The 26,052-nt window shown below is 40.7% G+C and overlaps 1 protein-coding gene across 1 annotated transcript; it reads right to left on the reverse strand.

Annotated features, from left to right (window-relative positions):
- Positions 1-13: 13 nt before the first annotated feature.
- On the reverse strand, positions 14-24,058 carry LOC117804827 (FYVE, RhoGEF and PH domain-containing protein 4-like). Its single transcript, XM_034673220.1, has 16 exons — positions 23,813-24,058; positions 18,179-18,316; positions 17,219-17,792; positions 16,626-17,094; positions 15,094-15,239; positions 11,018-11,174; positions 10,781-10,919; positions 10,513-10,571; positions 10,235-10,378; positions 9,822-9,994; positions 7,446-7,476; positions 7,253-7,336; positions 7,017-7,142; positions 6,785-6,928; positions 5,245-5,385; positions 14-456 (listed from the first exon to the last, which is right to left on the reverse strand). The coding sequence occupies exons 1-16, from the start codon at positions 23,928-23,930 to the stop codon at positions 205-207; spliced, it is 2,895 nt and encodes a 964-aa protein (XP_034529111.1). The 5' UTR covers positions 23,931-24,058; the 3' UTR covers positions 14-204.
- Positions 24,059-26,052: the final 1,994 nt, after the last annotated feature.

The following is a 26,052-nucleotide window of genomic DNA, read 5'->3' on the forward strand; positions in this document are numbered from 1 at the left end:
CCGACTGCCCGACTCTTATAAAAACACCTTCACTTTATTTATTTTACTGTAAACCATTTCAATAAAGTGCACCGTCACTTGTAAGAAAAACAGTTCTCAGTCTGAATATAATGTACTAACATTAAACACCTGAATTAAACTTTTACATTTCATTCACTATTACCACATGTACATGTTTGTCCAGACTTCTGACACGTCCATTATTCACATAACCATTAAGGCCACGTCTGGAGCAATCGGTGATGACGTCAGGGTCACTGGGTGAACACGCTGGCATCCTGCCACTGACACTGTCAGAGCGTTCAGCCAGCTCTGTTTGAGGTTCAAGCCATCGCAGGAGAAAGTGTGGGTGGTTTTGGACTGGCTTACACAGAAAGAGGGCTGACCCTGGAGCTCCTGAGGGGAATCCTCCACGCTGCAGCCTGATAGAGGTATACAGGACAGAGGCTTCACATCCTGGACACAAGAGGAGATAGAAAAGCAGGTGTTAGAGAAATCAAGTTTACATAATGCAGCACAACAAAAGCAATCTCAGCATGTCGGCGTTAGCCTAGCGGTTTAAGCGCGTGCCCCATATACACTGCTTGACAAAAGTCTTGTCACATAAGGATATACACTATATTACCAAAGGTATTCGCTCACCTGCCTTGACTCACATATGAACTTAAGTGCCATCCCATTCCTAACCCATAGGGTTCAATATGATGTTGGTTCACCTTTTGCAGCTATTACAGCTTCAACTCTTCTGGGAAGGCTGTCCACAAGGTTGAGGAGTGTGTTTATAGGAATTTTTGACCATTCTTCCAAAAGCTCATTGGTGAGGTCACACACTGATGTTGGTCGAGAAGGCCTGGCTCTCAGTCTCCGCTCTAATTCATCCCAAAGGTGTTCTATCGGGTTCAGGTCAGGACTCTGTGCAGGCCAGTCAAGTTCATCCACACCAGACTCTGTCATCCATGTCTTTATGGACCTTGCTGTGTGCACTGGTGCACAGTCATGTTGGAAGAGGAAGGGGCCCGCTCCAAACTTTTCCCACAAGGTTGGGAGCAAGGAATTGTCCAAAATGGTTTGGTATCCTGAGGCATTCAAAGTTCCTTTCACTGGAACTAAGGGGCCAAGCCCAGCTCCTGAAAAACAACCCCACACCATAATTCCTCCTCCACCAAATTTCACACTTGGCACAATGCAGTCTGAAATGTACCGTTCTCCTGGCAACCTCCAAACCAAGACTTGTCCATCAGATTGCCAGATGGAAAAGTGTGATTCATCACTCCAGAGAACGCGTCTCCACTGCTCTATGGTCCAGTGGCGGCGTGCTTTACACCACTGCATCCGATGCTTTGCATTGCACTTGGTGATGTATGGCTTGGATGCAGCTGCTCGGCCATGGAAACCCATTCCATGAAGCTCTCTGCGTACTGTACTTGGGCTAATCTGAAGGCCACATGAAGTTTGGAGCTCTGTAGCAACTGACTGTGCAGAAAGTCGGCGACCTCTTTGCACTATGCTCCTCAGCATCCGCTGACCCCTCTCCGTCAGTTTACATGGCCTACCACTTCATGGCTGAGTTGCTGTTGTTCCCAAACTCTTCCATTTTCTTATAATAAAGCTGACAGTTGACTGTGGAATATTTAGGAGCGAGGAAATTTCATGACTGGATTTGTTGCACAGGTGGCATCCTATGACAGTTCCACGCTGGAATTCACTGAGCTCCTGAGAGCGGCCCATTCTTTAACACGTTTGTAAAAACAGTCTGCATGCCTAGGTGCTTGATTTTATACACCTGTGGCCAGGCCAAGTGATTAGGACACCTGATTCTGATCATTTGGATGGGTGAGCGAATACTTTTGGTAATATAGTGTAGTGGGAACGTGGCAGAAGGATGATTTTTCTGATGAATCATCGCCTGAACTGCATCCCGATGGTCGCAAATACTGCAGAAGATCTGTTGGAACCTGCATGGACCCGAGATTCACCCAGAAAACAGTCAAGTTTGGTGGAGGAAAAATCATGGTTTGGGGCTACATCCAGTATGGGGTGTGTGAGAGATTTGCAGAGTGGATGGAAACATCAACAGCCTGAAATATCAAGAAGTTCTTGCTGCCCATTACATTCCAAACCACAAGAGAGGGCAAATTTTGCAGCAGGCTGGTGTTCCTTATCACACTTCAGCCTCCACATTGAAGTTCCTGAAAGCAAAGAAGGTCAAGGTGCTCCAGGATTGGCCAGCACAGTCACTAGACATGAACATTATTGAGCATGTGGGGTGAGATGAAGGAGGAGGCTTGGAGGATGAAACCTAAGAATCTTGATGAACTCTGGGAGTCCTGCAATACTGCTTTCTTTGCCATTCCAGAGGACTTTGTTGAGAAGTTATTTGAGTCACTGCCAAGACGCATGGATGCAGTCCTTCAAGCTCATGGGAGTCATAAAAGATATTCACTCTTTTTTCCAAGGCACCGTGACTTTATGTTCTGAAGCTTTTGTAGCATGTTTGTGTATTCAAAGTAAAGTATGTGTTTAATTTCTACAGTATTTTGTATGCAACAAGACTTTTGTCCAAGCAAAATCTGACCCTTCTGTCCTAATTAAATGAAAAAACTCAATGAATAATAAAAATCTAAAATAAATAGAATTCAGAGGGCTTTGCCTTTCATATGAGCCATTTCTGATTCCAACTGATCAACTACAAGTAAAGTTGTTATTTGTTGTTCCTACAACCTGGATAAGTGACAAGACTTTTGTCATCAGGGACTGTACAGAGGCTATAGTCCTTGTTGCAATGGCTGCAGGTTCGACTCCCCGCCCCCACTACTTGCTGCGTGTCTTCCCGCACTCTGCTCCTCACATCTCCTGTCTCTCTTCAGCCTTCCTATTGAATAAAGGCAAAAATGCCCAAAAATATAACTAACAAAAAAGCTATCTCAGCAGGTTAGAGAATGCATGGCAAGAGGAAATCAAAAGATGAACCTTTTTAAACATCAAAGATCTTATAGTGGTTGCTAAAAAATAGTGTGAATTGTTATTTAAAAAGGAGGAGATACAATATTATCACATTTTCAATATGATGCTACTTCGACCCTTGAGGGTAGTGGTAAATACAGTCATGGCCAAAAGTTTTGAGAATGACACAACTATTAATTTTCACAAAGTCTGCTGTTTCAGTTTTTATAATGGCAATTTGCATATACTCCAGAATGTTATGAGGAGTGATCAGCTCAATTGAAATTAATTGCAAAGTCCCTCTTTGCCTTGAAAATGAACTTTATCACCAAAAACACATTTCCACTGCATTTCAGCCCTGCCACAAAAGGACCAGCTAACATCATTTCAATGACACACAGGTGTCACACACATTAACACAGGTGTGGGTGTTGATGAGGACAAGGCTGGTGATCAATCTGTCATGATTGAGTGACTGGACACTTTAAAAGGAAGATGGTGCATGACACCATTGTTCCTCATCTGTTAGCCATGGTTACCTGCAAGGAAACACGTGCAGCCATCATTGCATTGCACAAAAAGGGCCTAACAGGGAAGTTTATAGCAGCGAGTAAGATTGCACCTCAGTCAACCGTCTATCCAATTATCAAGAACTTCAAGGAGAGAGGTTCAATTGTTGCCAAACAGGCTCCAGGGCGCCCAAGAAAGTCCAGCAAGCGCCAGGACCGTCTCCTGAAGGTGTTACACCTGCGGGATTGGGCCACCACCAGTGCAGAGCTTGCTCAGGAATGGCAGCAGGCAGGTGTGAGTGCATCTGCACGCACAGTGAGGCGAAGACTTTTGGAGGAAGGCCTGGTGTCAAGGAGGGCAGCAAAGAAGCCACTTCTCTCCAGTAAAAACATCAGGGACAGACTGATATTCTGCAGAAGGTACAGGGACTGGACTGCTGAGGACTGGGGTAAAGTCATTTTCTCTGATGAATCCCCTTTCCGATTGTTTGGGGCATCTGGAGGAAGGCTTGTTCGGAGAAGACGAGGTGAGCGCTACCATCAGTCCTGTCTCTTGCCAACATTGAAGCATCCTGAGACCATTCATGTGTGGGGTTGCTTTTCGGTCAAGGGAGTGGGCTCTCTCACAATCTTGCCTAAAAACACAGCCATGAATAAAGAATGGTACCAGAACGTCCTCCGAGAGCAACTTCTCCCAACCATCCAAGGGCAGTTTGGTGATGAAGAATGCCTTTTCCAGCATGATGGAGCACCTTGCCATAAAGCAAAAGTCATAACAAAATGGCTCGGGGAACAAAACATTAAGATTTTGGGCCCTTGGCCAGGAAACTCCCCAGATCTTAATCCCATTGAGAACTTGTGGTCAATCCTCAAGAGGCGGGTGGACAATCAAAAACCCACAAATTCTGTCAAACTCCAAGCATTGATTATGCAAGAATGGACTGCCATCAGTCAGGATTTGGTCCAGAAGTTGATTGACAGCATGCCAGGGAGAATTGCAGAGGTCTTGAAAAAGAAGGGTCAACACTGCAAATATTGACTTATTGCATGAATTCTGTGTAATTCTCAATAAAAGCTTTTGATACTTATGAAATGCTTCTAATTGTATTTCATTATACCATAGAAACATCTGACAAAAACACCTAAAAACCCTGAAGCAGCAGACTTTGTGAAAATGTAATATTTGTGTCATTCTCAAAACTTTTGGCCATGACTGTACACCAGTCATTGTTAAGCTGAAGTTAAAAAAGTAGCTGTTTTGTTCTTTAATTTCACTTTAAGTGTATATTTCACCTCACTCTACACCAACACTGTGTTTAATTGTAGGTTCCTTGTTCACATTTGTTCATTTAAAGTGGCACTTCTTGCCAGCGATTCATCAAAATCACAAAAACCTCAGACTATTCCTGTTTCCATGTATAAATCTTCTGAGCAGGTTTGATTCTTCAAAGATAAGAAGAAGATATACTCTGCCTCCTTTAGTGTTTCAATTGCTTCTCTGACAAACTGTTGTGCAGATTATTGTGCAACCTTTCCACAATCTAAGCCATGATTCCCCTTTTCTCCACAGAGCTGCATGACAGCAGATGGTGAGTGTCGTGTTGCCACTCTCTCTGGGAGTGACTGCAGGGACATCTAAGGTCACATGCATGCTCCACATAGTATGTTTGGTAATTTGGGGGCAAATTGTCAAACATAAACAGGTATGTGATATAAATACAAGATGCTAACGATGTGAATTATTTATAACCATACTGTATGTTGAATCGGTCTGTATTGCAGAGATCCCTACCTGGGGAGTGGTGTACAGGCAGAGGAAAGGAGGATCAGTTCTGGTGATGACACACCACAACTGCTGCCAGGTCTTTGGGTTGTTTCCATACAGCAGGAAGCCGCTCATTGTGCCATCAGTGGATACTAAAGATGCTTCAGACTAGGAGAACACATAAAAGAAAATATATATCTCTGCTGACGACTTCCACCTTTGTAAAGATGCATTTTATGCTCAATCAAAAACACAAACAACTTGTTTTTTTATGCAGATTGTACAAAGTTAGAGTTCTTAAAGGTGACATATCACGCTTTTTTCATCAATATATATTAGTCTAAGAGGTCCCCAAAACATGTCTTTAAAGTTTATGCTCAAAAAACACTTTGAAATCAGATTTTGGTCTGCCTGAAAAGTCCTCTTCTTCAGTCCTCCTCAGAACACTCTGTTTTCTCTCTGACCACGCCCCCTCAGGAAGTGGGTGTGGCCTCGGCTGTCCAGCACGTTGATCTAATGTTTACATGTTGGCTGAATATACACGGCTGCTCAGAGATCATGTTACTTCAACCCTCTGAATCTGATCCAGAATCTGATCCTGATGGAGAGGCGCCTGCAGCAGGACCTTTCTGAACCATTGGTCACAGATTTAGTGTTTCTTGTTGTTTTATTTATCAGTATGTCGACGTGTGTCTTGGTACACAGCTACGAACATGTAGCTATGTGGCTATGCTAACTAGCGCTAGCACTTATCCATGATAAATAAAAATCATCCACTAGATCTTCAAATCTGCAGACGTGGGGAGTAAAACCGACCTCTGCCAGAAAGGCAGCAGGACCTTTCTGAAGGATTGGTCACAGATTTAGTGTTTCTTGTTGTTTTATTTGTCAGTATGTAGACGTGTGTCTTGGTACACAGCTACAGCTACGACATGTAGCTATGTAGCTATGCTAACTAGCGCTAGCACTTATCCATGACAAATAAAAATCATCCACTAGATCTTCAAATCTGCAGACGTGGGGAGTAAAACCGACCTTTGTGTTTATTAAGACAGCCTACAACTAGCATGCCTCCCTCCTAAGCTCCTTGTTAGCACACATGTGTGCAGGTAATGAAAAACGGAGGAGGGATTCAGTATTATTTTATACAGTCTATGGGCTGAACAAGCTCTGAGCTCTGACTCCGTGACAGACCGGATATTGTTGTTACGTAACAAAAACACTGAAGTCTGAAACGGCTCGTTTCACACACATTTACAGAAAGGTGGAGAAATCAGAACAGGGGCAGAATGGATTTTTTTCATTCTCGGGGGGTTTGTAGACATGCCAGGGACACATATTTCAGGTAGAGAACCATTAAAAAGTTCATTTTGCATGATATGTCACCTTTAAGTAAAGTGTATAGTTTGATTATTCATCTCTGCCTTTGTTGTATGGCTATTCTTACAGATTTTTAAACAGTGCGCAGTATTTAAATCAAGTGTATTTTACAGGAGAAGTACTCAAACTCAAACTTAAGAGCCAGCCTCTTTTCATAAATGTTAAAAAGCAAACAGAGATCCAGTACCTCCAGTATTCTCCTCTTCTTCCCCTCCACCCTCTCCCCTCTTTGACAGCTCAGGATGGAGTAGCAGGCTTTGCACACTTTGTTCAGCTTGTTTCCATCATACTCTAAAGCCACTTTATTGTCTGAACACTTCCAGCACACAACCTGCAGGACAGACAACACAAAACTGATCTGACGTTCTAAACATGAGGTATTGTGTGTTCAGTACAAGATGATTAATCTGGTTACTCACACAGCCACAGGCTCTGCAGTGGTGTCGTCTCCTGGTGAGTGCATTGAAAGGTTCCTGGCATTTCATGCATACCGTCACCTCGTTGTCTCTGATCCAGCGAGGGGCACGCCGGCCAAGTTCCTCTGCCTGTAAAACACACACCTCACCATCAGATGGATTTCTTAATAGGCATACACAATTTCCACATTAGTAATAACTAAGAAGTGAACTACCTACAATATGATCATCCAACTTACCTGTTCTTCTACATTTGGCTCCTTAGAAGCCACTTTGAAGGTTTCATGCTTCCTCTGAAACACATCGATGGCTCCCTGAATGACCTGAAATCAAAACTTGTCTTAGAAACTGAGTTGACATTATGCAATTGTTTCCTAATCCATTTAACATTTAATGACTTGCACTAAGGACTGAACATAAAAAACTCTTTACCTTAATCCACCCATCTCTTTCTTCTTCAGAGCTTAAATAAACACAGAGAAAAAAGATTCAGTAAATGTCATCAAGCTGTGGTACAGTTATAAAAAAAACATAGAAATGCCAAGGTTATGTTCACAGACTAGGGTTGCAAAATTCTGGGAATTTTCAAAGTTGGAAACTCGGCAAGGCAAGGCAAGGCAAGGCAAGGCAAGGCAAGGCAAGGCAAGGCAAGGCAAGGCAAGGCAAGGCAAGGCAAGGCAAGGCAAGGCAAGGCAAGGCAAGGCAAGGCAAGGCAAGGCAAGGCAAGGCAAGGCAAGGCAAGGCAAGGCAAGGCAAGGCAAGGCAAGGCAAGGCAAGGCAAGGCAAGGCAAGGCAAGGCAAGGCAAGGCAAGGCAAGGCAAGGCAAGGCAGCTTTATTTGTATAGCGCATTTCATACACGAGGGCAACTCAATGTGCTTTACATTAAAACATTAAAAGCATTGGAGACATTCAGACAGGCATAAAAGAACATAATTAAAATGACAAATATAATAAAACAGAAAAGATAAGGAAAATTAGAAATATATTAAAAATTACATTAAAATTTTAATTTAAAGTGGGTTAAAATAATCTAAGATAGGAAGGCAGTGGTAAATAAAAAAGTCTTAATCTTTGATTTAAAGAGGTGAGAGTTGGAGCAGACCTGCAGCTTTCAGGGAGTGTGTTCCAGATATGTGGAGCATAATGACTAAACGCTGCTTCACCATGTTTCATTCTGACTCTAGGGACTGAAAGCAGACCAGTACCTGATGACCTCAGAGATCGAGGTGGTTCATAAAGTAGTAGCAGATCAGCAATGTATTTTGGACCTAAACCATTCAGGTCTTTATAAACCATCAGCAGGATTTTAAAGTCTATTCTCTGACAGACAGGAAGCCAGTGTAGAGATCTAAGAACTGGAGTGATGTGGTCTACTGTTCTGGTCCTTGTTAGGATTCGAGCAGCAGCATTCTGTATGAGCTGCAGCCGTCTGATGGACTTTTTAGGGAGTCCTGTAAAGACCCCGTTACAGTAGTCTAGTCTGCTAAAGATAAATGCATGGAGGAGTTTTTCTGCATCCTGCTGAGACATGAGTCCTTTAATCCTTGATATATTCTTAAGGTGATAGTAGGCGGACTTTGTAATTGTCTTAATGTGGCTGCTGAAATGAAGGTCTGAGTCTATGACTACACCAAGGTTTCTGGCTTGGTTTTAACATTTCATCTGTGCAGATTGGAGCTCCATGGGAATAAACGTGAATAAAGCAAGAATGTACTAAACTGAAGGTTGGCTCTTAATAGGGAACTTAAATATAGTTGGGGAAAATATATTTTATCATATTCCTGACTAAAAAAAACAGATTTCATGCAAGTACAGTTGAATATCTCTGCTATTCCTCAATCACATGCACACAGCACACTGCTTACTGCAGGGCTATAGAGACCACGCCCCCTACATGCACTGTGCATTCCTCCCATAGATTCCTCCATCACATGCACACATGGTTTCTAGAATCCTGCAGAGGCTAGGCTTGAGAAGCTTGAGGGAAGATGCTTATAATATTGAGTAATATTTAACTCAATGTTCATGTTTTTGTTCTTCAATGAAAGAATTGATTGTTCAATAAAATATTTCACACTTGATAAAGTTCTACTGACAAATAAATCTGTTTTAATTGTATTATTTTGGATGGATGTCTGCTTAGAACAAAACAAATATTTATGCTTGGATGTGATACCTTTCCATTAAATGACCCTCAATTCACAGTTAATTCCCATAATTCCCATGGAAAGTTTCCAGTTTGGAATATTTCCAAAATTTCCCAGCTTAACTTCCCATTGAAATTTACTGGAAATGTACCAGAAATTTTCCACCCCTTTGCAACCCTATCACAGAAAGTGCTCAGAAATTAAAAATCACATACATCTACTTAGATAAGGCAACAAAATTCTCTCAATGTGTTATCTTGCTTATGTAAGTCTGATTCTGCTGGAGGTTTCTGCCTGTTAAAGGAAGTTTTTCCTCTCCGTTGTAACTAACTAAATACTGCGAGGTGCAATGCTCATGGTGGATTAAGAGGAGGTAAGAGTCCTGTTTTAAGAGGGGACAGGATCTTATCCGGTCTTGATGTTGGGTCTTTGTTAATAATTTAACAGAGTATGGTCTAGACCTGCTCTGTTTGTTAAAGCGTCTTGAGATAACGTTTGTTCAGATTTGGTGCTTTATAAATAAAGATTGATTGATTGATTTGGTGATAAATTCAATCCATAAGATTTCAGTTAAAACACAAAAAAGAGCCAAAATAAAAAAAAATTGCAGCCAAAGTATGATGCCTCCTCCTATTACTGCTCACAGAAACACATACAAACCTGGCCTGCAGCTCAAGGGTTCTCTCCTTTCCTGACACTTGGAAAGTGAATGGATGATCCTCATTGTTTGTTTGTTGCACTTCCATGCCATCCACTCCGATCCTGCAGCGAACAGTGAAACGCTGCCCAACCAGGCTGAACTTAGGAGTGCAGCACAGCATGAAGTTGTTGAACTGTGGGGATAAGTTGTGCAACATAAATAACAAAGTTCCTCCAATTAACTTTAATTTTAGGTTAATATTTTAAGGTACTTTTTGCAAGATAAAACTATTTCATGGAGTGCAATTTGGAATGATTATGCCAAAGCTTTAACGCAGATTATGGATCACCATCCAAGCAAAAATGTCCCATGATATTAGTTCATCTTTTTTGAGTTTATCTTGATCTCTTTCCACAAACATTAGTACTCTAACCAGGAATAGGTGCCTCTCCATGGCAGATGTGTTCCTGGCTGCAAGCTTAAGCAAGCGACCTTCCCTGAGGAACTCATTGGTCGGGTTTACCACTTCCTCCTCTCCAACCATCTCATAGATCTCCAGCAGCCGCTTCAGGCTCTCCTACAGGGACATGAAGGAAAAACACTGATCTTTGAGGGCACAATCAAACATGTGGAAGGCTTGTTTTGCTTCTGACATGTGTGAAATATTTCCTAGAACAATGGTAAATATTTTATATGGTCATGGTTACATACAGCTTTGTGGATGGCGCTGTTTGAGTGGGTGGCTGCCATGGAGATTGTCTGCAAGGATTCTGCAGGAGGAAAAAGAGGACGCTCATTACCGGCACAATGACCAATCAGGGACAGGCAGGCACTTTATGAGGGAGAGGTTTTATTATGATCTTACACAAGCACAAGGTCAAGGTAATCGGTAGACTGTGCATTAAAATATTCACTGAGATTTCGATCTAACATTGTCAAACTATGGGCACAGGACTTGGATGGTGCACATAATACTCACTATGAGCAAGCTCATAATCTGGGTTATCCTCTGGCAGTTTCTTCAGGTAATCCCTTAGCAGCATCTCATAACGTGGAACTCTCTGAACTGGTTCCAACATGTGATGCTGCAGGGTCAGGTGGCCACACATCTCCTGGCTCTAACGTACAACATATGCATGAAACTCAGACTTGCATACATTTGAATGCACAAGGATAAGATAATGATATACGGTATACCCTGCTGACTTTGCCTTACCTGTATGTCCTGGATTGTATTTCTGAAGGTAGAGGAGCGTTCTGTCCAGGTCCTAACTAGCTCCATGGCCTGGTCAAAGTTCCTTACGTATTCGGCATACATCCTCAGGAAGGGGGCGTGCTGCAGCAGGACCTTACCCAGGCCGGGCCTCTCATGCCTAGAGGAAAGGTCAAAGAGAGGAAGGGTCTTAGGGCAGCAAGTTAACTTTACACTTTATAAATACTGGAGTTCAAAATATTCACATGGTGCCCATTTTTGTCTTTGTTTGGCTGGGATGGGAAGCTATCAAGCTATCTGACGCTATCAAAATGCTCATTTGTTCCAAGGTGCAAATTGTATCTTGGTAGCACTACTTTCCCATTAACTCAGCAACTTGCAGCGAATTGGAAGGACATCAGGTCATAGTTCAAGCCAAAACAACACATTTGATAACCCATAAACTACTGTTAGACAAAATTAGCCAACATTAGCTAGTATTCAACTACATCTTAGCAAACATTTCTGCTAGAAAGGCAAGTTATACCTTTCTAATTGTCATACAACATCTTTAAACGATGATATTAGCATTCAGCTATAAGCTAGCTGATGGGAATGTCAAGGAAGTGGCTAATTGCTAGCATTAGCCCTTTTCTGACAGTAGGGCTGTTTTTAAAAATGCCTGCTATACTAGCAGTACGTACTGATTTGGTCTAAATTCAGTATGTAGTATGTGAACAAGAGCAAAATCTGCAGTATGCCAAAACTACCCGGATGTCGTACTGAAATCAAGAAAATGTCTTATTATGCAGCGGACCAGACTGCCTCACGTACAGTTTCCCACAATGCACAGCGCTAATGTTCCACTTTTTCTCTCTTTTTTGGACAGGGGCACATATTTTGGGCGCTGTGAGAATTATTAAATTTGATATAAAAAGAGGTGTCAAAAGTACTCACATTCATTACTCAGGTAGAAGTATAGACACTCGGGTTTAAAAAGACTTGTGTAGATGTTAAAGTATCAACTCAAGCTTTTTACTCAAGTCAAAGTGTAAAAGTACTGGATTCAAAACTACTTCAAGTATAACAGTTAAAGTAATGTAAGGAGGAAAAATGTCATCAAGGACAAAAGCTTAGGCTGCGCCACAGGGGCCTATAGTGCACTACCCCACCTCCCAAAACAAACATGTTTCTAAAGGCCATAATGACTATAATGTCATATTAATATGTTAATGTTGAAATATTTGGGTTGCACTGGTTTCAGACGCATTTATGCCCATTGAAAATGAACACTTTTTCGTACAATGCAAATACATTAAAGAACATATATGTGTACTACTGAGCTTTAACCTGTTTCATGGAGCAGAGGATATGATGACTAGTTGCCTACAAGTATTGTAACGGTGCAAAAAGTCAAACTTCACCGGCATGTTATCAACAGCCTTTATTGGAATGTTAATGTACATTAATGTGTTTTTTGAAAGATGACAAGCCAGAATGAAAACAAGCCGAAATGAAATAAGAGTAATGAGGCTGTTTTTAAAATGTAAGGAGTAGAAGTAAAAAGTCGGCGGAAAAATAATTACTCCAGTAAAGTATAGATACCCAAAATTTCTACTTAAAGGCCCTGTGAGGAGTTTTGAACTGGCTGAGAAACAGACTGAAAATGATACTGATGCCTCTTTATGACCTTCAATAGCAAACAAGTCCATCAGCAGCAACACTGACACCTTCTCTGTTGTCATGTTTAATGCCTGAAACCGCCCTGAGGGGGTAGGTGTCAGACCACATGATGGACATCTCGCTTCAGAAACAGCCTTTATTTGACTGTTTTCATGGAAAATAATCACAATGCCTGATAAAGTTGACTGTTGAAGACAACAGGATGAGATTTTTGTTGAAAACACTACTTTTGCATGGATAGGACAAGAGATAAGAGGTACTACTTTGTCCAAAAGGGGGTGCCAGAATCGATACAAAACAAAAGTTCCTCACAGCAGCTTTAAGTAAGATAACAAAGTATTTGTACTTCGTTACTTGACACCTCTGGATATAAACCACTTCTTAAAGCTGGGGTTGGTAATCAGATTTAGATCCACTTTTTGTTATACTGGTTAAAATGATCTTTATGTCCTGATGGTAATCAATACATAATGTGTTCCTAAAAAAGAGGTGGAAAAAAGCTGGTATCTACAGCCGGAGTAAACCTGGGAAAACACCAACCAATCACCGTTTTTTGGCTCCCCAAATTTTAAACCAATCAAATCCCGTCCAGCCGTTCTGCCCGCCTCCTGCGCGTACATTTCCCCTGCGTGCACTCAGAGTCCCTGTCCCCTGCCTCTGCTTCCCCTGACTCTATTTACTGCCCCTCTCGCTCGTCCTCGGGCCTGTCCCCTCTGACCTGATGAGTAGTGATGTTCGATACCACCGATTTCCTTTCTGATCCGATACTGTGTAAAATTCAGGCTGGTATCGGCGATACCGATCCGATACCGATACTTTGTGCAAATACACCTATTGTATCTGGTAAATCTAAAAAAAGTAGTGCATTTCTGAGTTATTTATTTATTTATTTTAAACTTTTAAGTATATCGAGGAAGCGGCCTCATTTACGATATAGTCGAGCTGATACAACAACAGAAAAAACAAACAGAGGACACAATCATATGAAATATGTCAAAATGGTGTTTTAAACACAAACAAAAAAAAATATAAGTAAAACAATAAAACAATTACAATAAATAATTGTTTTATTATTAAGAACTAGAACTAGTAGTTCCCACCAACCGCATATCATTTAGACAAGATCTCAATGGTTTAGTTACTTTCCACTGTGTTCCTGTTAATGATATACACTGTCTCAAATGATTGAAGTATCAAAAGTATCGATATTTTGATTTGAGAATCGATTTTAGAGCATAAAGATCTGGTATCGGAAGTATCGATATTTCAGTATCGATCCGCACATCACTACTGATGAGGTGCTTTGCTCAGGACTGTAGTCCGGATCAGAGTCTAAAAAGCTCTCACCAACAAGCAGAATAATTAATGACATTTAGTAAGTCCTACAGAAAATGTAGATGTATTGTAGCGTCGGTCCGGACGCTGTAGTGATGACGAGCCGATTCGTGAACACGTTTAGTTTTAATAACCGGTCACTGTCGGCCGTGATCACGACAACCAACAAAACAACAATCAATGTTTGAATGAATGAAGAACTTCTCCTCTTGTCTCTCCTCTCTCCAGCTCACACACTCTACACCTCTCCTGATGCCTTCACTGACTGTCAACGCTGTAGGAATTAAGAACATCTACACTGAACACGTTTCACAAACAGTGGAGTTGTTACAGTATTATATATATGTTATAACTTTTCTCCTGATATCGTGTCACCAGTACAACTGGATAATGCTAGAATGACAGTTGTGAGTGCTAACAGCAGCCATGTTTGTTTGTGTTTTTAACTTTCACTATGAGAATGTTTTGGTGAGGACCGGTTTTGAATCAGTCACGATCATATGGTCGAGAATCAGCGGCGCTCGTGCATGTGAGCGGGGGGGCGTCGTTTTGGAGGAGCTCCGAGGGAGGAGGGGAGGGGTTAGACGGAGTCCTGAGGAAAAGCTACATTCAAATTCATGCTAGTTTTCCGAGACTACCAACCCCAGCTTTAACTTTTTAAACATAAGTGATGCTAAAGAAGCACTTTATCTATCAGCTTGGCCGTTGTTTACTTCCGCTTTCCGAAACCGAAAACCCAGCCACGCCTGACCCAGCATACGCATAACAGATCAAACAGAACAGCCATACTACATACTACCTTCAAACTCAGTATGCAGTGTGCAGTACGCACTGTATACTACATTCATAGGTAGTGTGTAGAAGATGGTTTCAAAAACAGCCTGGGTCTAGGAAGTGGCTAAATTGCTAGCATCAGCCGTTATCTGACAGTAGGCTATCAAATATGTTGTGTTGACTTGAAATAGTATTCCTCAGGTGCCAAATGGATCAGCAACAGACTGCAATAAAGACTCACAAATCAAAGCTCTCCATCCAGGGAATGACACTGGAGGAAAAAGGCCACATTTATGACAAAGACCTACCACTGACAGATACATTTGTCCAGGTCAGGAAGCAGAAACTGGCTGTGGAAGGAGTAGATGGAGGAAATGTTGGAGAATATGTTCCTGATCACTTCAGGAGGAAATGAGCCTCGGCCTGCCTCTTCTGTGAGGCGTGAGCAGAAAACCTGGGGGGAGAGTAAGAGTTAGGTAAAACTTACTTTTAATATAATTAATACAGGAAATGTTCTATCCCTGAAGACAAACATGTATCTGGTGCTTGAGGTCCCTGCCATGTTTCCTCATATCAAGATCTTTGCTAACCTAATGGGGCTTGTCGTAGCTCAATCTTACAATAAAATAAATGTTTACATGAACATCTTGACCACATTAAAAGGTGACATATCATGCAAAATGGACTTTTTAATGGTTCTCTACCTGAAATATGTTTCCCTGGCATGTCTACAAACCCCCCGAGAATGAAAAAAATCCATTCTGCCCCTGTTCTGATTTCTCCACCTTTCTGTAAATGTGTGTGAAACCAGCTGTTTCAGACTTCAGTGTTTTTGTTACGTCACAACAATATCCGGTCTGTCACGGAGTCAGAGCTCGGAGCTTGTTCAGCCCATAGACTGTATAAAATAATACTGAATCCCTCCCCCGTTTTTCATTCCCTGCACAAACGTGTGCTAACAAGGAGCTTAGGAGGGAGGCATGCTAGTTGTAGGCTGTCTTAATAAACACAAAGGTCACTTTGACTCCCCACGTCTGCAGATTTGAAGATCTAGTGCATGATTTTTATTTACCATGGATAAGTGCTAGCGCTAGTTAGCATAGCTACATAGCTACATGTCGTAGCTGTAGCTGTGTACAAAGACACACGTCGACATACTGACAAATAAAACAACAAGAAACACAGAATCTGTGACCAATCCTTCAGAAAGGTCCCGCTGCCTTTCTGGCAGAGGTCGGTTTTACTCCCCACGTCTGCAGATTTGAAGATCTAGTGGATGATTTTTTATTTATCATGGATAAGTGCTAGCGCTAGTTAGCATAGCCACATAGCTACATGTTCGTAGCTGTGTACCAAAACACACGTCGACATACTGATAAATAAAACAACAAGAAACACTAAATCTGTGACCAATCCTTCAGAAAGGTCCTGCTACAGGCGCCTCTCCGTCAGGATCAGATTCTGGATCAGATTCAGAGGGTTGAAGTAACGTGATCTCTGAGCAGCCGTGTATATTCAGCCAACATGTAAACATTATATCAACGTGCTGGACAGCCGAGGCACATCCACTTCCTAAGGGGGCGTGGTCAGAGAGAAAACAGAGTGTTCTGAGGAGGACTGAAGAAGAGGGTTTTTCAGGCAGACCAAAATCTGATTTCAAAGTGTTTTTTTGAGCATAAACTTTAAAGACATGTTTTGGGGACCTCTTAGACCAATATATATTGATGAAAAAAGCGTGATATGTCACCTTTAAAATAACTGGTTAACATAAATGTATTGCTTGACTTCACTTTAGCATAGAGTGCATAGAGTTATACAAGATGATATAGACCACACTGACCTGGTCCAGCAGGTGGAGACGAGCCACGTACGTCCTCTCTGTCTGCAGGAGTTCATTGGCTATGCTGTACAACTTCTGCTCTGTGCTCTCTTCCTCTCTTGGCTCATCTCCTCCTCCCTCCTGCCTCTTCTCTTCATGACTTTGTTCCACATCAGACTCCTTGTTAAGCTTGCAGTCTCCTGCAGTAGCCCCATTCCACAAGCAGGAAAATTTACAGCCATGTGATATCTTGCCGTCTTCCATTTTGACATTTGTTCCTTTCCCATTTACTTCCGTGAAATCTCTCTTCTGCACATTGCCATTCATTTGTGGTGGGGACAGCGCCTTGCTATTGCTTGGAGGATGGGCTTCATTTGTGGAGTGACTGAGTATTTGGATAACTGGTGATTTTACAGTGATGGCTGGCCTGTTGTTGCTAGGTGACTGAATCAGTTTCAGTGCAGGACTTTCAGCTTTATGGATGGGTATCCTGCAGAAATGAAGTGTATACATCACTGATAACTCAATAAACATTGGATTTATACTGTGCTTTATTGCTACAAGCAAGTGTTTGGTTAGTTTTAGTGCAGAAATGTTTAAATTTAAAAACCAACCTCCTTTCCTCCAAGTAAAAAAGTAAGTCAGGTACACTTAAAGATTTCCCTCCTTTCTTCTCTTTCCCTTCGTTCTTTCCACTTGGGATTCTGTGCAGTCCAAGCCACGATTTAGAGTTCTTGGCAGAACTATAGCTCCCCATGTTCCCCTGCACGGGGCTGGGGGTCCGCAGTTTTCTTATCAGAGGGCTCCGGTTTCTTGGGGACAACTTTGCGGGGCTGTGCCCTCTTTCCCTCAATGAGCTACGGCTCTGAACGCCTCGTTTCCCCGGACTTGGAGATCCTAATACTGGACTGCTTGTAAGATTTGAGATCCCCAGAGCATGTTGGGCAGGGCTGATCTGTCCCCCCGACACTCCATTCAAAAACCTAGTTCCCCCTCCTCTGACAGGACTAGGGGAGCTTAGACCAACCCCTGATGGACTGACACAGGAAACAGAAATGCTGCTGCATCCTTTGGGACTGTGGTCTGTGCCGTGAACATGTTGAGGTAATAATTTCCCCGTTGTAGGACTGTGAGCTTGAGCTTGTCCTGGCTTCAGAGGACTCTGCAGGTGAGCTGGTTTAGGAGGCACTGTAAATAAATAAACAATACACCTGGTTGAATTATAATTGTAATAAAAGGGTCTTAAAGGTACAGTACACAAGTCAAGTCAAATACACAGTGAGACAGTGAGTTTGTCTTGGAGCATGATGCTACATAAGAGGTTGAATGAATGAACCAAATTAATATGAGTTAGGAAAATAAAGTTAAATATGGTGCATGAGACACAGCTAATGCAGCAGAGGCAGTGCAAAATCAAACCAGCATCAGCTGATCTCCCACATACTTAGAGAATGCAGCTTAGGAAACATATAGCCTTGACAAGCATTGGTATTTAAGTCAAGAGTTCTATCCATACTCATAAAAAGAACATACACAGACAGCATTTACTTAACAAGATGTTGACTTCAGCCTACCTTGGGGTTTGACAGGTGATCGTTTTACTGGGCTTCTTTCCTTGTGTTTCTCTGCATCATTTTTAGAGTTTGGTTCTGATCCACAGAAGCTGTCACAAGCACTGCCACAGCTATATGAGCCACACACTCCACTGTTCACTGCAACAAAGGAATACACCAGAATTATACAAAAAGCAAATGAATATTTTTCTACACAGTGCATGATTATAATTCTTGTGTACGGTAGTTTTTCTGACCTAAACTGAGACTTTGGATCAGATAACTTTTTATTTTCTTTCTTGTTATTCAGGATCTATTTTACCAACTCCATGGAAACTACCTTCAACCTTTATTCTTAGATGTAAACCATTTTCCCGGATATGATTCAGAGGTCTTGTGCCCCCTGAGCCTACATCCAAAACCCACTACATATGAATGTACATGGAAAAAATGACCTCATTGCAATGTCACAGATATGTAGGTTGTGCAAACATTCTTTCTTGTAGCTTACATTTTTAGAAAGCACTCCAGGTCAACTGTTGAATCCCCTGTGTGTTATAGTGTTGTATTTTTCTGTATGTGTGGTATTATACCATGTATTTGATCAGTGGTTCGACGTCTCTTGTGTTGAGGCATGCCTCTGAGTTGTTTTCATGTTCTTATTTGTGCCCACACAGCATATCTATTTCAGAGTAAAGCGAATCAGTTGGTAGAAAAGCTAATCCACAGGCATTATTAATTCCCATTCAGATTTAAGAAATTAACAAATACACTCTCTAGTGGTATAATCCAGCATCCCAAAGAGAAATGATGTGAAATGATATGAAATTAAAAAACACTGGTTTAGGATTGGCATAAGGATCCTTACATGATAAATCTAAAAAAAGTCTGCATGTTAGACACAACTTAGTATTGAGTGTTGTTTCATCACTTTCAAATTCCAGCCCTGACCTGTTCAACTCACAATCTAACAATACCTGGACGTTGTTTTGACAAATACAGCTTACTATCAAGTTTCGTAGCTGTTTTTTTCCTTACCTGCAGTCAATTTCCAAGCTTGTGCAATAATATCCAATACTTGTATAACAAAGAACAGCTTTGCTAAGTACTCCTGGCTCTGCTGAGGAGTAAGAGATTTGTTGGTCATGTGGCGAGTGCTTAAGTCCACTTTCTTAACATTGTTACACTTCTGCTTTTTCACTTCTCCCTATTTCTTCATGGAGTCTAACCTTTTACACTCTTATAAGTTAGGTCAGCATCTCAGGGGGAGTTAGGTTTAAAAGCTAATGGAAAATACAAACTGACATATATCTGAGGTTTTGAGGTTGTATTTGGGGTAATTAAAAAATGATAGCTGTTATAGGACTAGATCAAACACCTTGTGCCAGAAGGATGAGGCAGAGCCCAAAATAAAAGTCATCATGTTGTTTTTACAAAGAATCTTGCAATCAATTATTTTAGGCCTTGATTCCAAATAGAGAGAACTTTTTGTTCAGTTGAGGCAAAGTCCAATCACATACTATTAATAGTAATAGCAGCTGCAGATATTAACATATGCATAGCTTATTTTTAAAAGAGCTACTCCAAATACTGCAGGTCCTATTTAAATTATAAATTGTATGATGTTAAAATACAAATATGAAGTGAACAGAAGATTAACTGGAAGATTTGACATAATCTGCTGGAGGGACAATGTGTCAAGAAGTAGGATTTTCATGATCTGAAGTGGTCCATTCTGGATCCTGGATTTCACACTTTTCATTAACCCTTAAAAGATCTAGACCAGGGGTGTCAAACATGCGGCCCGCGGGCCAAAACCGGCCCGCCAGAGGTTGCAATCCGGCCCACAGAACGACTTTGCAAAGTGAAAAAACTACAGATTAGACATTAAATGCAAATTTTGAAAGTAACTACTATTTTAAATTTGTCCTCTGAGGGTCGCATACAATCATAGTGCTGATGGAGCGCACCTGAACAGCACTTTTTCCCGGGACTTTTTTCTCAAAGTGAGAAAATAGATTACTTTCTGTTTGCATAATCCGGCTGAGATTCATTAAAGGGGACATATCACGCTTTTTTCATCAATATATATTGGTCTAAGAGGTCCCCAAAACATGTCTTTAAAGTTTATGCTCAAAAAAACACTTTGAAATCAGATTTTGGTCTGCCTGAAAAACCCTCTTCTTCAGTCCTCCTCAGAACACTCTGTTTTCTCTCTGACCACGCCCCCTCCGGAAGTGGATGTGCCTCGGCTCTCCAGCACGTTGATCTAATGTTTACATGTTGGCTGAATATACACGGCTGCTCACAGATCACGTTACTTCAACCCTCTGAATCTGATCCAGAATCTGATCCTGACGGAGAGGCGCCTGTAGCAGGACCTTCTGAAGGATTGGTCACAGATTTAGTGTTTCTTGTTGTTTTATTTATCAGTATGTCGACGTGTGTCTTGGTACACAGCTACGAACATGTAGCTATGTGGCTATGCTAACTAGCGCTAGCACTTATCCATGATAAATAAAAATCATCCACTACATCTTCAAATCTGCAGACGTGGGGAGTAAAACCGACCTCTACCAGAAAGGCAGCGGGACCTTTCTGAAGGATTGGTCACAGATTCTGTGTTTCTTGTTGTTTTATTTGACAGTATGTCAACGTGTGTCTTTGTACACAGCTACAGCTACGACATGTAGCTATGTAGCTATGCTAACTAGCACTAGCACTTATCCATGACAAATAAAAATCATCCACTAGATCTTCAAATCTGCAGACGTGGGGAGTAAAACCGACCTTTGTGTTTATTAAGACAGCCTACAACTAGCATGCCTCCCTCCTAAGCTCCTTGTTAGCACACATTTGTGCAGGTAATGAAAAACAGAGGAGGGGTTGAGTATTATTTTATACAGTCTATGGGCTGAACAAGCTCCGAGCTCTGACTCCGTGACAGACCGGATATTGTTGTTACGTAACAAAAACACTGAAGTCTGAAACGGCTGGTTTCACACACATTTACAGAAAGGTGGAGAAATCAGAACAGGGGCAGAATGGATTTTTTTCATTCTCGGGGGGTTTGTAGACATGCCAGGGAAACATATTTCAGGTAAAAAACCATTAAAAAGTCCATTTTGCATGATATGTCACCTTTAAGTCTTTTTAGAGCACTATTAAGATGATCCACTAACTACTAACACTAGCACAACACCCCTGCATACAACACTGTCCAGCAAGCAAACAGTTCCTTTCGGAGCTGAGGGGTCCAGGATAGCCAACTTTAGCTTCTTCATTATTATAATCTCTCTGTTCTTTTGCAGTAAAAATGACACTCTGTGTCAGGTGAATTGATAACTTGTTTGGTGTGTTTGCAGCAGGTTTCAGTGCTTAAAGAGTAAAATGTTCTGCCCCACTATGAGACTCATCATGGAGAACTGTTTTTGTAGAAAGATAGTTGATTACATTTTCAGCACATACTTGTACTATTTTGCACTAAAACAAAGGGAAAAATTTAAAGTTGTCGTTATTTATAGGTTATTATGTTATGATTTTACTGGTCCGGCCCACTTCAGATCAACTTGGGCTGTGTGTGGCCCCTGAACTGAAATGAGTTTGACACCCCTGATCTAGACCATCTTTGGGAGCGCCAGACTCGCCGGAATTTATTTTGAATATGCTGAATGAGACAACTGTGGTATCAATGGAAAGCTGAGAATGTCCGCTGTAACTGAGTTTTTAAAGCTTGTTGATAGGATTAGCGGTCCAAAAGTTAACAAACATTTAAAAACAGGTAGCTGCCAGCGGCTGCCTCGGTCTGAAAAAATATGTATAAATTATTAATAAGTTTTGGGATCTGGTACAAAGATTTCATTCTATTTAGAAAGAGCTAGGGTAGTGGCTCTCCATGTTTTCAGTCCTTATGCTAGTCTAGGCTAGTCAGCTGCAGCACAATATTTCAAACATGGAAATGAGACTGTTAGTTCTACAACATAGCTGTGTTGCAAAAAAACTAAGTATGTGTCCCAAAATGTTGAAATATAAGGGTTTTTTTTACTAGCCTTGCAAATCCAAGAAAAATATCACACAAAGCAAAGAATACTTTTCATTATGAGGGCCAGATAGATGGATGCACTGTTGCATCCTGCATCTAACAGTACCATTGGAGCAAACATAATTCTCTTATCTAACAAATAGCTCTGCCTCAATGGGGGAACAGAGCAGCTCTATGTGCATGCTCAAGGGATTGACAAGGCAAAGTTCACACTGAATCAAGGAAAGATTTCACAGCAGTAATCCAACAACTAAGAGGCTAACAGGCACCAACTGTAACTAACAAAAATCCACACACACTAACACAGTGTACACGCTGTGTGTCAAAAAAAAAACCTCACTGGATGCCACAGGAACTTAACTAAATCAGCATTTACTACGGACACAACACATAGTGTTTATGCTGTAACCAACTGCACAGGCCCCCTTTTCATAGAGCTGTTTGAACCTTTCCCCCATGTAAAGTTTTAAAGAAGTTTACTTTTGTTAAAAGGGGTGTTTAAATTAAAGTGAGTATTGCTTCATTCAATTGTTAATTGTAGGCTATATCTGACACTCTAGTCAGTGGGACCCTACATTCTTGACATAAGTATTCTAATTTAACCTATAGAATCTACTACTTACTACTTAGAGCTATTACATTTCTTTGGGTACAAAAACAACAAAAGCCCCATCAAATAGCTTGCTTATGTACACAATAACAGCAATAGGGGGCTCATACATTGAAAAGCAACTATAGTGTTCACTTTATATGCATTTCATATGAGCCAAGAGGCAACAATGGCCTCTGTTGAATGTAGAAATTAATGAAGCAAAATCCAACTCTTTTATCAATCAATTAATCAATCTGCTTCTTATTGGGAGACTCGGTATTTATGCTTTTATTAAGTGCTATTAGGTTAGAAGGCATTTCTGGCCCATTTTTGGGGGCGCTGAAGCCCTTCTAAATTGAATCCCAGCACCCCTAAAATTTGAGATTTTTTTTTCACTGTATGTCCCTTTTAACAAGCTAGAGAAGTTTCAAAACCATACAGTACTTAGTTGAAATGTAATATTTTAACTACAAAAATACAGCAGCAGCTGTGTGTGTTTTACATGTTGTGCATTGCATTTCAAATGAAAGTCCAAAAATTAACTCCAATGTCAATTTTGGGTATTTTTGGTACTCAGTATAGAGAGCTGGTTTACTCCAGAAACATTCATACTGTTTATGTGTATGTTGAGGAGCTGCTGTATCAAAATGAGTTATTTCCCCAGAAATGAAGGTTACCATATGTTACTTTTATGATTCCAATCCTTTTCTCTTTTGCTGTGGCTCAGCATTTAAATAACCTTTATCAGATTTGATGGTTCACTCACAGACTTTCCCAAAAAGTGTTAGTCTGTACTTTTCTTTCACATATGTGGGAATTAAATTGCATTCAAATGTACAAAACAGTGAAGTGTATCTTGCCCGGCTCAGCACCCCTAAACATCCGATCCTGGAATCGCCCCTGGTTAGAATGATTCGGGAGTGTCTTGTCGGTAAGTGTCTCATTATAGGCCTACATCAGTCTGCAAAAGTGCAAACTATCAACAACAGGGAAGAGAAATCTTCACATATAGATAACTTACCTGCGATGAAGTCCACTGCAGCACCTTTGGCTTTGCGTCTGACAGCCACCCGTCTGAACTCCTCCGCGTCACGAGCGCTGTTTAAAGTCAAACTGTTCCTCTTCTTCAGGTCAAACATTGCGACAACTAAAGAATAACGATCTGCAAATTACCTGAACACAATGACATTTGCTCTTTCACGTGCTCAAACATTACCAAAGTGGCACTGCACTGGTTTAAATCCCCACGCGGCCCCGAACAAGCCCACAAGGGGAGAATGGCCAATCAGAAGGCACATGGTCACTTTGCACTGGGAAGGGAGTTTGTCCAATCAATGAGACTTTGACGAGAGCAGTTTGCATGGCATTGTTAAAAATTGAATTATTACCTGTTATCTTCTGAAAACAACCATGCGTTAAATCAGCTGTTTATGTTAGTGTCAGTGACAAGTTTATAAAATGTCTGTTTTAAAGTTCATTCAGCAACTTATTTTAAATTCGTATTAATTATTATTATTATTATTATTATTATTATTATTATTATTATTATTATTATTATTATTATATCATTTTTTAGTTTGGTGGGATGAGGGGTCTTCTTCTTTTTTAAAATTTTTTATTTATTCTATTCTTGTTATTTCTATGTACAGCACTTTGTGTAACAATATCATTGTATGAAAAGCGCTTCACAAATGAAGTCTGATTGACAGATTGATTGAAAGTTAAAAGGCAGAAACGAGCCCCATCTGGAGGGAATTTGACTGGAAAATTAGGATGAGGTTTTTTGATACCCCTCTGGTGACCTCCGAATTTGGTAGATCCTCAGTTGAGTGCTGGAGGGGCTGTGGCCTGGTCGGAGACCATACACATATATTCTGGGACTGTCCAAAACTAAAAACATATTGGAAAGGTATTCAACTTGAAATTAAGAACTGTCTGGATTTAGAGCTGTCATTTGAACCCTCCTGCTTCCTACTGGGAATATCACCAGGGGATGAGGAGTACAGTGGCCATGCAGCTTTGCTGAGGGTCCTGCTTTTAGTTGCAAAGAAAATCATCACAATCTTTTGGTTAAAGCCACAGCCTCCCACAGTCACACATTGGAAGAACAAGTTGAAGGACATTTTTTATATGGAAAGTCTAACTGCAAGATTACAGTTAAAAACTGATCTTTTCCAGATAAGGTGGGCACCTGTTGCTTCATTTCATTTGGGCTAATTCTTTGATGGGCGGATTTGGGATATACATAATTATTATTATTTTATTGATTTATTTTCTTTGAAGTTTACTGTGAGGAATTTTTTGTTATTATTGTTGTTATTATTATTATTATTATTATTATTATTATTATTATTATTATTATTATTATTATTAATATATCATTTTTAGTTTGGTGGGATGAGGGGTCTTCTTTTTTTGTATTTTTTATTTATTCTATTCTTGTTATTTTTATGTACAGCACTTTGTGTAACAATATCATTGTATGAAAAGCGCTTCACAAATAAAGTCTGATTGACAGATTGATTGAAAGTTAAAAGGCAGAAACGAGCCCTATCTGGAGGGAATTTGACTGGAAAATTAGGATGAGGTTTTTTGATACCCCTCTGGTGACCTCCGAATTTGGTAGATCCTCAGATGAATGCTGGAGGGGCTGTGGCCTGGTCGGAGACCATACACATATATTCTGGGACTGTCCAAAACTAAAAACATATTGGAAAGGTATTCAACTTGAAATTAAGAACTGTCTGGATTAAGAACTGCCATTTGAACCTTCCTGCTTCCTACTGGGAATATCACTATGGGATGAGGAGTATAGTGGCCATGCAGCTTTGCTGAGGGTCCTGCTTTTAGTTGCAAAGAAAATCATCACAATCTCCTGGTTAAAGCCACAGCCCCCCACAGTCACACATTGGAAGAACAAGTTGAAGGACATTTTTTATATGGAAAGTCTAACTGCAAGATTACAGTTAAAAACTGATCTTTTCCAGATAAGGTGGGCACCTGTTGCTTCATTTCATTTTGGCTAATTCTTTGATGGGCGGATTTGGGATATACATAATTATTATTATTCTATTGATTTATTTTCTTTGAAGTTTACTGTGAGAATTTTTTTTGTTATTATTGTTGTTATTGTTATTATTATTATTATTATTATTAGTAGTAGTAGTAGTAGTAGTAGTAGTAGTAGTATTGTCCTAATTACTATTTATACAATAATTTATATTGTTGTTATTATTACTATTATTAATATTTTTTTGTGTG

The sequence above is a fragment of the Notolabrus celidotus genome, chromosome 21, assembly GCF_009762535.1.
Source record: "Notolabrus celidotus isolate fNotCel1 chromosome 21, fNotCel1.pri, whole genome shotgun sequence".
Classification (NCBI taxonomy): domain Eukaryota; kingdom Metazoa; phylum Chordata; class Actinopteri; order Labriformes; family Labridae; genus Notolabrus; species Notolabrus celidotus.